The following is a 14,218-nucleotide window of genomic DNA, read 5'->3' on the forward strand; positions in this document are numbered from 1 at the left end:
TTCGAAACTCGCAATTGCTAGTATAGGGGCCCGGTCCTTCGGTGCCGTCCGGGCACGGGGAGCCCGTGATGGAGTCCTCGGTTATCCAAAAAAAAAGAAAAAGAACAGCGTGCTTTTGAATTATAAATCATTTATGTAAGTTACGTGCATTTTGAGATATACAATCTAGTATATATTTGTCGTCTCTTTCAAGTTTGGTGTATCACTCGAGCTAAGCTCTAATTTATTATATATCTCAAAATGATGGCTTTCCATATTGCACTAACGAAAAATATTAATGTATAATAAAATTAAAGCAGAGGAGATACCTTTTCCTTTTTTGCCAGAAAATAAATGAGACAAGGTAAAGGCTCGCCGTAGGAAATTAACTGCAAATGGCGGCAGGGTCTCGGCCACGGCCAACTCAGTCCACCGCACGACATTTATGCTCGAGACGTGACCTAATGAAGCCATCTCCTTGCGGAAATAAAATTCATGTCATCTCAGCCGCGAACATCCCATGAAAATTAGGTTCCTTAAAAGCAAAAGATGTTTTCGTCGGCTCAGGAGCCAAACAATAACCGAAAGGGACAATCACCCCCCCACCCGTTGTTGCATGCTTATAACTTAGTATTACAAGTAAACGATGCCGGTCGATCTCAGCATTGGACTTCCATAGTAGCTGCTCACTGATCCAATCTACGCTTGCAACTTTGCAACGACGGTCCAGTTTTTACTAGACAGAAAACAGGTCCTGTCTGTTCAAAGTTTGATCCACATCTAACCATCAAGATGCTGCGTTAAAATTGTCATCTGCACTTATAAACTTATAACTAAGTCAGGAACAGCAATGGCGGTCAGGACTCGATTGCATGTAAAAGAAAAGTGTGCTGTACCTAACATTGTCAGACTTGGCTGTGGGAATGTGGGACAACAGCAATCTCAAGTGTTCTTTTTTTCTTGGATAAGAGGAACACATCCTCATTAAGAATGCATTATAGCTCACAAAAATATTCCTTTTGAAATGCTTATGCAATTTACTGAAGAAAGTTATTAGTTATCTAAAAGAATAAACGGAGTAGGTTCGGAGTGAGTTGAAGACTGAAGAGAGAGATTACTAGACTGCTTAATCATATGCAATGTCTTTTCACACTTGAGCTTCCCCTGTTAATCCAGAGTATGCTAACAGGAAAGCTGAGAAGAAAGAAGAGCACAACCAGGGTAAAAAAACAAAAGAGTACAAGAAAATCCTCTCTGACAAAGCAATTCATTCTCGGAAAACTGTGTGCAAACAAGGCAAGGCGAGTGTTCTTTATCCTGTGGCTTATAGGCACGTGGGGGGTTTGGACATTGCCTTTTGTCTTTGTAAAGCCGGAAAGGGCCATCATGGTCAGCTAGCTCATCGCATCCATCCACTACCAGACGACAATCAAAAGCAACCTCAGGTAGATGAGGCAAACGCACTAATGATCTGCAGGATATAAATTCCATGGTCCCCAATTTCTTTAACTTCAAGAGATGAGGCAACCACAATAGGGAACTGCATTGGCCAATCCTTATACTTTGCAGTGATTCCAGTTCGTCGAGACCTTGGATCTCAACTAGCTTTGGGCAGTTTAACAAGCGCAACACTCTGAGCTTCTTCAAGCCTGACAGACTAGATAACTGCACAAGACTTGCACAGTTCGACACAGTCAATTCCATCAGATTCTCCAGTTGTCCAAACCAACTGAGCGGAATTTCTATCAGCCACGATTTACATAGCTCCAAACTTGACAAATATTTCAAGTCAGAACAGGGCGATGACTCAAATGAGCTGAAGTTTATGAGCTTCAACATGTACAGTGTGGGAGGAAGTGTTGAAATGAGTGATTGCAGGTCAAAACAAGACAGAACGAGTTGCTCCAGGCCAGGAAGGGAATTAAACTCACTTGGCACAGCAGTGATGTCTTTATGGACCAGTTTCAGCTTCCTCAGTCTATGCAACCTCCCAACCCACTTCAGGTTTGGAGTTTGGATAAAACCGGCAGTCCCTGGGTTAGAAAGAGATTCCTCAAAGCAGTCTGATACAGTTAGATCAACTAAATTGGTCAAGTTTGAGAGGTTTGGGACTGTTTTTAATGGGAAAGACTTAACATACAGTTTAATCAAACTGGCAGAAGGCTCTGGGATTTGTTCAAGCTCATGGCAACTTTCCAAATGAAGTTCCTCGAGATGAGAAAGCTGGTTGATTGTCGTTGGCAGAGATCGAATGTGAGTTTGAGAAAAGTCCAGGATTTTCAGAAAGGATAGCCTCCCAATTTCACTAGGAATATCTCCCTCTAAATTCGCACAGTTTCCTGCATGAAATTCTTCAAGCTTCTCCACCATGCCTATAGTCTTTGGGATCCTCCTTATATCGCTATGATCTATCCTTATCACTTTCAACTTCCTCAGGCTTCCAATCGAATCAGGTAATTCTGTTACCTTTGTGCAAGACAGATCCAACTCAAGTAGTGATACCAATCCCCCAATTGAGTCTGGAAGCTTTCTTAGCTCATCACATCTGGACAAACACAAGCACTCAAGATCCTTTAGCTCTCCAATCGAGTGTGGAAGCTCGCTAATTTTAACCCTTTCCATCTCTAGCCTTGTCAAAGACTGTAAATTGCCAATTGACTTGGGAAGATACGAACCAACAGGACCAAGCATCGTCCCTCTCACAATCATCTCTTTCAAAGCCTTTGAACAGCCAACCGCTTCCAGCAACTCTCTCAGATATTTGCACCCATCAATTTCCAAGTATTTCAGTTGTACTTGCTTACCAATTGATCCACCAATATCAATCAAGCTCTGGCAATTACGTATAGTCAATCTTTCCAATGTCGAGAGGGCAGAGAGGTCAGGTAATCTTGTTAAGCGGCTGCATTCTCGAAGTTCCACAACTTTCAACTTAGATGATTTCTGTTGGTCACCAGAATATCAGAAGGAGAATGTGAAATTGCAGGCATGTTTGATGAAACAATAAAAATAGAGACAGACGCATATGTAAATGTTCGTACCATGATTTGGTGCCATCCGGGCCAATCATTTCTAAGTTTACTATTAGAAAGCTCGAGAATGACGAGATTGCTTGGAGAGAAATTGATCGCCTCAAAGTCTGCAGGACAACGATCCCAAGATAGCCATCTCAGTTTTCTGAAAACATTTTATAATCGCCAGTGAACTTTGCCCCTTCGACATGAAGAAACCTTAGCTTTGGCAGAGCAGCAAACTCTTGACTTCTCAGCGTCTGTACCCTAGGGAGTTGTAACCTAAGCAATTCGACATTTCTCGTTCGCTGGTAATCAACCTAACAAAGATACCAAGCATCAGTGAACTTTAACGTCAAACAAGAGAAACTCGTGCAAGGGCAGTGAAGTATTACTAAGACCAAAATTCTGTTATACCAAGTAAATTGCAGTTTTAATTGGACCGAAAAAAAATTGCAGTTTTAATTGTATTTATAACCTTACCGGTTCACGAAGTATGCAAAGGCATTCCTCAGATTCCCACAACCTGCTTCGGTTTCCTGCATTCAGATGATTCTCCTTTCGAACAATTTCCCTTCCAAAAGCTACAAGCTGCTCATGCATCGAGAATCTGTCATGGTTTATCTTCAACAGAGACATATCAGTGAGTGCAGGAAGTCCGCTTTCAGGGAAAAAACCACAATCTTTCCACATATATTCTGGTAATCTTCTCTCATGACCGTTGAAAAAGCAAGCAATGTCTAAGTAAATTTGCCGCTGCTCAAAGCTGATTGCCTCATAACTTATACTTAGCACCTCCTCTTGGACTCTCTCATGAGGTGATCTCCTTAAACGTTCCAATGTTGCTACCCATGTCCTGACCCTTGTGGTACGGAGGAAAGAACCTAAAACTTCAAGAGCCAAAGGATTTCCCCCAGTGGTGGCCACTATCTCCCTCGAAAGATTTTCGCGATCATCCGGAGGTAGGGTTTCTCCGAAGGCATGCTTACTGAAAAGTTGAAGAGCATGGCCAAAATTCAAGCCTCTCATCTCATAGAGACAACCCTTAAATGGGAGATCCTGTCGTGCCGTTGCTTCCACTGGCAGAAGACTCACATCTCTGGTTGTCATAAGAATCCAGCTTCCTAAACCGAACCAGTGAGGGATTTTCGCCAGTGCCCTGAGCTGGACATTATCCACATCGTCCAGAAGAATGAGGACCTTTTTTCCACGTAATCTAGAGTTTATCATGTTGAGGCCGTCATTGACATTGTGGAGGTCTGTGGTGCTCTTCAAGATATCCGATAATAGCTGTTTCTGCAACTTTACGATGTCACCAGTTTGTGATCTTTCTCGAATGTTTGAAAGGAAGCTGCAAGCATCATACTTATGAGCTATCTTATGAACAACTGCCTTGGCAAGAGTTGCCTTGCCGATGCCTACTATCCCACGCACAACAATATCGCACATCCAGGGAACAACAGTCCAACCACTGCACCACGTCTTTGATTAGATCGTCAATTCCAACTAAATGATCGGGAAGAACCTTTTGTCCCTTCTTCAGCTTAATAGAAAGCTCTCGAACAAGAATTTTAGCAAGGTTTCCTAGCCTGCCATACATTACAATAAATCATCATCTTAGAAGAAAAGAGGAGCAACTATATCAGCAATATACGAGCATGTCTAGGAATCCTCCAGAACACACTTTCAATCCTTCTATGGCTGCAAACACTCATAAACATAATCTCTCTCTCTCCACTACTTATTCTCGAGGGAAAAGAATTTAAGATAAACCATTTAATTGAAGGTCTCACAATTCATTAATCATCTCCCAAGTGAATTTGTTTCGTTGATAATTGGCAAAGTGGATCATGTTGGCTTGATAGATATGAGATCTATCAAAATAAGTCATAAACCAATTTCTTAAACCGTTGGATTGTTATATGAGTTAGTGATTTAGAATGGTAAGGCCTAAAATAATAAGGGTGCTCTTGCGCTTGCTTATTCTGTGTTCTCACCTTGGCTATGATTTTACTAGATTAAAAAAACAAAAAAAAACATTTTAACAATTTAGGCAAGGACAGATATGGATCACTAAATTTAATATTGTATGGAAATTGATGGATTAAATGGATCAATTTGGATCATACTATCTTTAATCCGACTTGACTCCCCTATTTAACAGGTATAAAATGGCAACATAAGCTGCGACTAGCTCAAAGTTCATTTATGACGTAGCACATTCGTCCAAAACATCCCAGAATCTTTAAAATGCAAATACCAAACCTTCCGACATCATTACCATTTACCATGCTATGGAACCTTAAATTGCCAATTAAAATTACCCTTCTAAGCATATTTCGGATTGCAATCTATAGATGTGTATATATGTTTGGGGGGGGTGGGGATTGAGGGGGAGAGAGAGAGAGAGAGAGTTAAAAAAAGATATAAGGGTGTAATGGCCATTAAATTTTCTTCTTTTACTTACCCCATGTTTCTTGCGTCCCATCCTTTAAAACCTGCGGCCTCCGTTAGAGCCTCCCCCCACTCTCGCACCCTTTCCTCGCCGTATAACCCCCCGTGCCAAAGCAGTTCCTCGCCGTACGAACCGCTTTTGTGCCTGACGTCCGAAGGACTCACGCCGTAGAATACGGGCACGATTTCGTGTCCCGCGGATTCTCTCTGGCGCTTCACCATGCGTGCGAGCTCCTGAAGGCACCACGGACTGGACGCGTAGTCTTTCGAGAAGATGGGCATGTGGATCCTTGACCCGTCGATTGCGCGCTCGAGCTCTGGTCCAATTTTCCTGCCTACGGGAAGCTCTTCTTTGTCTCTGAACACTCTAATTCTGGCTTCAACTAAGCTTTCGTAGATGACATCCGCTATTGTGTAGCGACAGTCGGGCCCTCGGAAGCTCAAGAACACATCGAACCTGTAGCTCAATGTTGGCGCGACGTGCGTGGAAATCTTGACGATTCGTGTCTGTGCTCCCCGTCGATCAGACGACATTGCGAACGAGGAAGAAGAAGAAGAAGAAGAAGAAGAAGAAGAAGAAGAAGAAGAAGAGACGAAACAGGAAAGGAAGAAGAGCCGGTAAACGATTGTGACGAGGACCGAGAGGAAGCAGAGATCGAGAGGAAGAGGAGAGGAAGGGGCTCGTGAGGGTCGTGCGGCGGGGAGGAGGAAGAGGAGGAGGGCGCTGGCTAGGGTTTTTCATAAGGAAGCTCAAAAGATTGAAAAATGGGGAGTCTGATGGCGCCATTTTTCATTTTGGAGAGAGGGGGAGTGACAGCCTGGTGAGGGAGGGAAAGGAAAGTGAAGTAAACTTGGGGTGGGGAAATAGACTTGGGAAAGAAGGAAGTGGGGGTTGGGGGTGGACCCCTCGAGGGGAACTTTTTTTTTTTTTAATCGAAAAAATAAATAAATGAGATTAAAAAATAATTTCGAAAAAAATAAAAAGTATTAAATTTTAAATGATAATAAATTTTGGTCATGGTAGAAAAATTATGGATTTATTTAAATAAGTTGATTCTAATGTCTTGATAGTCATTAATTTCATTAATAATTTTTATTAAAGTTAAAAACATGTTTCCAAACATAAATACGCAATTACGCATTAATTATGAATATGTTTTTCAAATTTCCAATGAATTAATTTATAATATTACTGGTGTAAATTCATTATAGACTCTTTTTTTAATTATTTATTCATTTATGAATTTGAATTAAATTAATTAAAAATAAAAATATTTGTTTAATATACAACGTGTCGAAATTCTCCATTTTGAAAAATGACGTATCAATGTGTCGTGTCACATGTCGATCGATCTTACTTAGAAAAGAACCACAATTTAATTCTCAATAAAATGGCACAAACAAATGAATTGTCACACAATTTAAAAAGTATCTCCTAATAAATTCCTAATACTAGTAGCAGTTAAATTGTCAGTGGCGAGTGAATATCTTAATTTACAGTTTGGGCAATAAATGAAATCCTCATCAGAACTATTATGTATTATCAGAGAAATAAGAACATTTTATCTATTTTAGTAATTTCTGCAGTTTCATAAACTCTCCATTCTGCACGTGTCACTTGTTTGTTTGCCCGGCAAATTCACCGTGCACGTTGTCGCCTGTCAAATTATTGGCGAATTATCAACGGCCGTTGATTGAAATGGTAAGGGAAGCACATCGGTCGTGAACACACCCGGGACCCTCTAGACTGACTCTGTTCTTGATTTCTCTATAAGCAAGAACGGGAACACATGTTGTGTAAATTAAAGAAATCGATATATGAACTTAAATAATCTTCCCGACAATGATACCATAACTTCATTTGAATTTAAAGAAAACACTGTCGATCGATGTACATATATGAAGGTCAATGAGAGCAAGTTTATTTTTCTAGTTCTTTATATTGATGATATTTTGCTTGTTATTAATGATCTTGGTTTGTTATATAAAATTAAGAAGTTTCTCTCTAAGAATTTTGAAATGAAGGATATGAAAAATGCAACGTATATGATAGGAATAAAAATATTCCTTGATAGATCACAATGATTGTTAGAGTTTTTTCAAAAAGCCTACATTGAGAAAATTTTAGGGATTCGATATAAATAAATGTCAAGTAGAAGTAGTTCCAATTTAGAAATGTGATAAATTTAACCTTATGCAATATTCGAAAAGTGAATTAGAATGAGAACAAACAAAAAGTATTCCTTATGCATCTGTTGTTGGGAGCTTACTATATGCTCAAACTTGCACCAGACCATATTTTAGTTTTGCTGTCAGAATGTTGGGCATGTACCAAAGTGATCCCAGATTAGATCATTGGAAATATGCAAAGAAAGTTCTCAGATACTTGCAAGAAATGAAGAATCATATGCTCACTTATAAATGATCCGATCATCTTGAAGTGATTGAATATTCAGATTCAAAATTAGCTGGATATGTTGAAACAAGAAAATCAACGTTAGATTACTTATTTCTTATGGCTGGAGGGGCAATATCATGGAAAAGTGTGAAGTAATCAATTATTGCATAGAGATTGAATTTGTGGCATGCTTTGAGGCCACTATTCATAGATTATGGCTGTGGAACTTTATTTTAGGGCTTGTGATTGTCGACAGTATTGCTAGGTTGTTGAAAATTTATTATGACAACTCTGCAATAGTTTTCTTCTCAAAGAACGACAAGCATTTTAAGGGTGCTAAGCATATGAAAATTAAATACTTATTTGTTAAATAAGAAGTTTAGAAATAGAGTGTCAATTCAGCACATTAACACCAATCTTATGACAGTAGATCTCATAACAAAAGGACCGTCACCCAAAAAATTTAATAAACATGTTGAAAGTAAGAACATTATTGGATGATGTATTTGACACTCTAAGCTCATTTATGTGTTTTTGATATTTCTTGTTTTCTATTAGTATACATTATGGAAATATATGAATGTTAAATAGGATAATTTATAATAGAGACATTATGGTTGGACCATTTCAGCACTTCTCATTTATGGATCATGTTAAGTAGAAAGCTATTATTGTAGTACATGGAAGGGACTATGTGGATTAATGACAAACAACTGCCATCGCATTAGTTTTTTTTTATTTAATTGTGATTATTATGTGATAGGCAATTTAAGAAAGATTTTAGCATCATGTTATTGTGCACATTATGGTTTTAATTAAACCATGAAAGGAATGTCATATGGCCAAGTGAGAGAATGTAAGAATTATTGTGTGGCCCACATGGTATTATTAATTGATGGTTTAATAAATATTTAATATTAAAATGTACTAGTTATGAGAAGTTACGACTCTAATGAAATGGTATAATCCTCATTGAGAAGTTACCGTTTCTTGCAAAGAGGTGCGACTCTCATGAAAGTTAAAAAGTCGCTTTGATTGAAGGCATCTCTTGATAGCACATATAAATAAGAGTCTTGTCTTCTCTCTACCCATGACGTGAAAAACTTCTGTTGTATTCTATCCTCCATTAAATAGAATACATTAAGGAAAAGTGGGTTAATAGAGAGAAATTGGATTTTTGCGTTTCTTCGGTTTTAAGCAACAATGATCATCAAGAGTATCACTATGGATAAAAGTATGTCTTCATTTCTCTCGTCATGAAAATCATGAAGATAAAAAAATCTTGTGTTTTGTATTCTCGCATAAAAGAATTACGTTATCGCTTGCAGAGAAAGTTAAAATTCTATTCTCCTGCACGACTTCATTGCATGTATTTATTCAAAGCCCAGAGCGCGATGACTTTCATTGCCCTTACCTTTGAAGTCAGCTTCCACGCGGAACGGCAGCGGACGGACTCATTCAATCTCCAGAAGCAAACGCAGTGAAACTAAAATCGGTAGACGCGCTTCTCTGGAGAAGTAGTGTGAGAACATCTCGGTTTGAGTCCACTTTTGGGAAAAGTGCTAAAAAAAGTCCTAAACCTTTTGGCTTTGTGCCGATTTAGTCGTAAACCTTTTTTGGTGCCGATTTAGTCCTAAACCTTTTTACATTGTGCTAATTCAGTCATTTCCGGCCAATTTTGGCCGGATTTTGCTGACTGGACGCGGGCCGGCTAACATGGCCTGATCGGCGCTGACGTGTACAACTTTTAATAATATTTTAATATTTTTGAATATTTTTATTTTTATTCTTATTCTTTTTCTTTTTCTTTTTCTTCTCATCTTCTTCCTCCAGTCGGTCGCCGAAGCTCGGCGACCGGCCAGAGGCGACGGCCAGCGAGGTCGCCGGTGGCCGCGAGGGCAGCCTGGGTGGCGAAGGTTGAGCCTCGCCCATGGCCAGCAAGGGCGAGCCCCGCCAGCTCGGCGCGAGGCTAGCTACCTCGGAGAACCCAGGAATCACAAAACCCCACCCCGACGGATCATCACTACTAGAGAAACAGGCAAAAAGCCGGGGCCGAGCCGTGCGACCGAAGACACCCCGAGCTCCGTAAACCCTAGAGATGACGACAACGACGACGACAAGAGGAGGAGGGAGGAAATTTCTAGGCGAGATTGGGATCGGAGAACGGAGCCGGGGAGGAGTCCAGCTGGCCTCGCGCCGAGCTGGCGGGGCTCGCCCTCGCCGGCCATGGGCGAGGCTCGACCCTCGCCACCCAGGCTGCGAGGGTGGCCTCGTGCCGGGCGAGCGAGGTGGCGCCGAGGTCGACCTTGCCCGCCGTCGCCTTTGGTCGATCGGCGAGCTCTGGCGACCGGTGGAGGAAGAAGATAAGAAGAAAAAGAAAAAGAAAAATAAAAATAAAGAGAAAAAAATTAAATAAAAAAATATTCAAAAATATTAAAATATTATTAAAAGTTGTACACGTCGGCGCCGATCGGCCACGTCAGCTTGGTCGGCGTCCAGTCAGCAAAATCCGGCCAAAATTGACCGGAAATGACTGAATTGGCACAACGTAAAAATGTTTAGGACTAAATCGCACCAAAAAGATTTAGGACTAAATCGGCACAAAGCCAAAATGTTTAGGACTTTTTGGCACTTTTCCCGTCCACTTTTTCATTTTTCAGATTTAGGAAAAATCATGATATTCTTTCCACTTTAGCACATATATTAGCTTACATATCCTTCTCACTCATTTTAACTGTTATCACAATTTTTTTAAGAAGCTTATTGGTTGATGAAATTATAGGACCATATGATTTGGGAAAAAGTACTAAAAAAGTTCTAAACCTATGATATCGGTATTAATTCAGTTATAAACCTTTTGATTGGACTAACTTTGTCCTAAACTTTTTTGCATTAATATCAATTCAATCCATGTGGCCTAACCGGTGCTAACGTGAATGCTAGTTGATGTTGGCCGTCCGGCCAACGCCGAGGTGGCTTTTTAAAAATAATTTTCTTTTTTTTTTACCTTTTTCTTTTTGGTTTTTCCTTTTCTTTTCTTTTTTCCTCCTCTTCCTCCTCGAGCTCTTCTCCTAGTAGTGGCTAGCGAGAATCACCAGCCATTGGACGAGGGCTGCGGGTGAGGCAACTTTGCCGAGATCTAGGCAACCTTGCTCATGGCTGGCGAGGTGAGCAAGGCCGTCTTCGCCAGTGACAAGGCCACAGGGAGGCTAGCCTCACCCACAGTTCCTAGGCCTTGCCTAGATTTGGACCGGCCACTATGGGGAGAAGAAGTCTGATGAGGAAGAAGAAAAACAAAAAGAAAAAGAAAAGGAAAAAAAAAGAAAAAAAAAAAAATTAATAAATTTTTGAGAAAAATTATTTAAAAATTGCAACATTATCGTTGGCTGGACAGTCGACACTGACTGGTGTCCACGTCAATGCCAGCCAGCCAAATTTGATCGAATGGACTGAATTGATACTAATATGAAAAATATTTAGAACTGAATTGGTCCAATTAAAAGATTTAAAACTGAATTAGTACCAAATTAGTACCAATGTCATAGCTTTAGGACTTTGTTGGTACTTTTCCCATATGATTTGTCAAGGAAAAAAAAAGTATGATAGTTTTTTTTTCTCTATGTAAACGATGTGTCCTAAAATAGGTGGAGAGAAATTACTTGAAAATAGTAAAAGGTCATTGTAACGCGCATAGAATAAGAGGAGTGAGATAATATGCCATTTTGTACCGTCTGTTATGCGAATCTGAATAAGATATACTAACTTACTTCATGTGGCTTTAAAGGAATGTGCAAGAAATTGGCACAACTCAAAATTTAAGAAATTGAAAAGGAAATGACATTTCGCTCTAGTGAACCCGAGTTTCGATCGAGCCATGTTCAACTGGTGTCCATTTCCCAGATTTACAAGCGATCTATACGATTCTGTATGGGGAATACTATTTCGGTGAAGTGGATTAGTCCACAATTTTTCATTTTTCTTTCATTTTGCTTGGCCAGGCGAGTGTTTTTCATAGTTTTTGTGCTTTCTTTTTTTCTTATTGATATTAGAAGTGATGAGTGATTTTTCATTATTTTTCTTATGGGCAATCTTTTTTCCCAATATTGGGAATTCAACTCTTGCTATTGCTTTTTTAATCACAACTTAAAAATCCCCAAGGCTAATATATCCTTCAATTTTGTTGCACACGAATGATTAGACAAACGGATGTGATTTTTTTTCCCAATGAATTCAGCAAAGACTATGGGGCGAGACTCTCAAATCTTATAGAGGATAAATATACTGATCATGTCTCATGATTGATCTAATTTAACCAAATGCAACCATATGCATATGATATGTAACTATAACACAGATGATGATTCGCTATCAAAAGGCCAAGTGGTACAAGGGTCAATTGTTTTCCACGAGGTCACAAGTTCAATTCGTGTGTCATGTGCAAACCCCAACCTTTGAACAACTTGTATTGCGTTGTCTACTTGTGAGTTACGACATATCTTGTGTGAAGAGACATCCTAATTGCTAGCATCCTAGCAGAGTTGCGATGACGATCTTACTAATCTCGAACCTTAGGATGGTGGGTTGGTGCTAAATATTTAAGGTTCAAATCAAACATTTCATAACGGAATACGACATATCTTGTTTGAAGAGACATCCTAATTGCGATATATTTTGTATAAAGATACATCCTAATTGTTAGTATCTTGATGGGGTTACGATAATGATCTCGCTAATCTCGAACCTTAGGATTGTGGGTTGGTGCTAAGTATTTAAGGTTCAAATCAAACATTTCATAATGGATTTCGTGCACTTACAGTGATGTCCATGGGGTTGTTAGCGCAAGTCGCCCCTTTGTTCTTTTAAAAACCATTACTACGAGTTCAAATGAAGAAAATCTATTTCAAGTGTAAAATGATTTTTTAGGTAGCAAGTTCAAAATTGGAAGTTTGATAACTCATTCACTCTTTTGATAAGTAAGCGCATTGTGGTCAGTTTAAGTAATGAATAATAAGTTTATTTTCAAAACTTGATGTAAACTTATTTTCGTCCTCGTCTACACTCCGAATTTGCGAATCTATTTACTATAGAATAAACATGTGGATGTTTTTAAACATTTCTAATCTTAATTAATGGAATATTAATCATTTTTGACAATTTGAATGAAAAGACATTGTTCTCTGACTAATAGATCCTCAAGAATTCTGAAAAAAAGTTTATCTCAAAAGGAAAGGTCCGACCAATGGAAATAGATCTGACCAAGTTTATCTTAATTCTTTCAAGCGTGAAATGATACGAGGGAAATAGGTCTGTTAATTTGGTCAAAGCAAATCAATTTCAATTGCTTTATTTGTTTTTTGGCAAAATAATTTTAGGGTGATATAATATTAACAAAATAACTAAACGTTGGCTTACAAGAAAATGGGGAATTACCAAAAAAATTATAAACTTATTACAATCATGCCAATTTAGTCCTAATTTTTTTTGTCAATTTAATCCTACACCTTTTGTATTTATATCAGTTTAGTCCATCTGACCAATTTTGGCTGGTCGATACTAACGTGGGACTATTAGTGGTGATGTGGATTTTTAAAATAATATTTGAATATATATATATATATATATATATATATTTCTTTTCTTTTCTTTAGTTTTAAAATAGGTTTAGGTCTTCTTCTTTGTAATTTTCCCTACAAGAAAAAGCAATGTGCTTTTGAATGGTGTATCATTTATTTATGCTACGTACCTTTTGAGATATACAATCTATTATATATTTCTCACCTCTTTCAAGTTTCATGGGTCGCTCGGGCTCAGCTGTAATATATATATATCACGAAATGATCACTTTCCACGTCACACTCACGAAAAATATGAATGAAATGTATAATAAAATTAAAAAAAGGACATACGTTTTTTTCTTTCTCGAGAAAATAAATGAGACTAGGTAAAGACTTGCCATGGGAAAGTGATTGCAGATGGCAGCAGAGTCTCAGCCATGGCCAGCTCAGTCCACTGCACAATCTTAATGCTCGAGACGTGACCTAATTAAGCCATCTTCTTGCGGACATATGATTCATGTCATCTCTATCGCCGCTTGTTTTGGGAAACCCGTCGTTACATTCCCATGTCTTATTATTATAGGTAATGTAGTTCCGATGGGATCTCGGGATTGGACCCCCATAAGATAAGAGCCGCTCGCGGGTTCCGTATCATGTTTGCGGGCAGAAGTACAGCGCAAGTGCCATAACTTGGTACCGAGGGACACTTAAGTGCCATAACTTTAAAATGGTACATTTAAGTGCCAGTTTTGAAGTTAAATGGGACACTTAAGTGCCACTCCGGCGGAGATCCGGCCAAATGGCTTACGTGGCGACTTTCC

The 14,218-nt window shown here is 39.1% G+C and overlaps 2 protein-coding genes across 4 annotated transcripts; both read right to left on the bottom strand.

Moving 5' to 3' along the window:
- Nucleotides 1-1,069: 1,069 nt before the first annotated feature.
- LOC120286240 (disease resistance protein RUN1-like) lies at nt 1,070-6,178 on the bottom strand. Of its 3 annotated transcripts, none has more exons than XM_039304458.1 (5): nt 5,458-6,178; nt 3,474-4,579; nt 3,210-3,310; nt 3,021-3,118; nt 1,070-2,922 (listed from the first exon to the last, which is right to left on the bottom strand). In XM_039304458.1, exons 4-5 carry the CDS (start codon nt 3,021-3,023, stop codon nt 1,162-1,164), a joined length of 1,764 nt encoding a protein of 587 aa, XP_039160392.1. In that variant the 5' UTR covers nt 3,024-3,118; nt 3,210-3,310; nt 3,474-4,579; nt 5,458-6,178; the 3' UTR covers nt 1,070-1,161. The 3 variants fall into 2 exon arrangements, with proteins under 3 accessions (XP_039160392.1, XP_039160394.1, XP_039160393.1); XM_039304459.1 differs by having other exon boundaries at nt 3,021-3,310.
- LOC104426690 (disease resistance protein RUN1-like) lies at nt 5,454-5,978 on the bottom strand. The gene has a single exon (XM_018865015.2). It carries the CDS (start codon nt 5,976-5,978, stop codon nt 5,454-5,456), a length of 525 nt encoding a protein of 174 aa, XP_018720560.2.
- Nucleotides 6,179-14,218: the final 8,040 nt, after the last annotated feature.

Source organism: Eucalyptus grandis, chromosome 11 (assembly GCF_016545825.1).
Source record: "Eucalyptus grandis isolate ANBG69807.140 chromosome 11, ASM1654582v1, whole genome shotgun sequence".
Taxonomy (NCBI): Eukaryota; Viridiplantae; Streptophyta; class Magnoliopsida; order Myrtales; family Myrtaceae; genus Eucalyptus; species Eucalyptus grandis.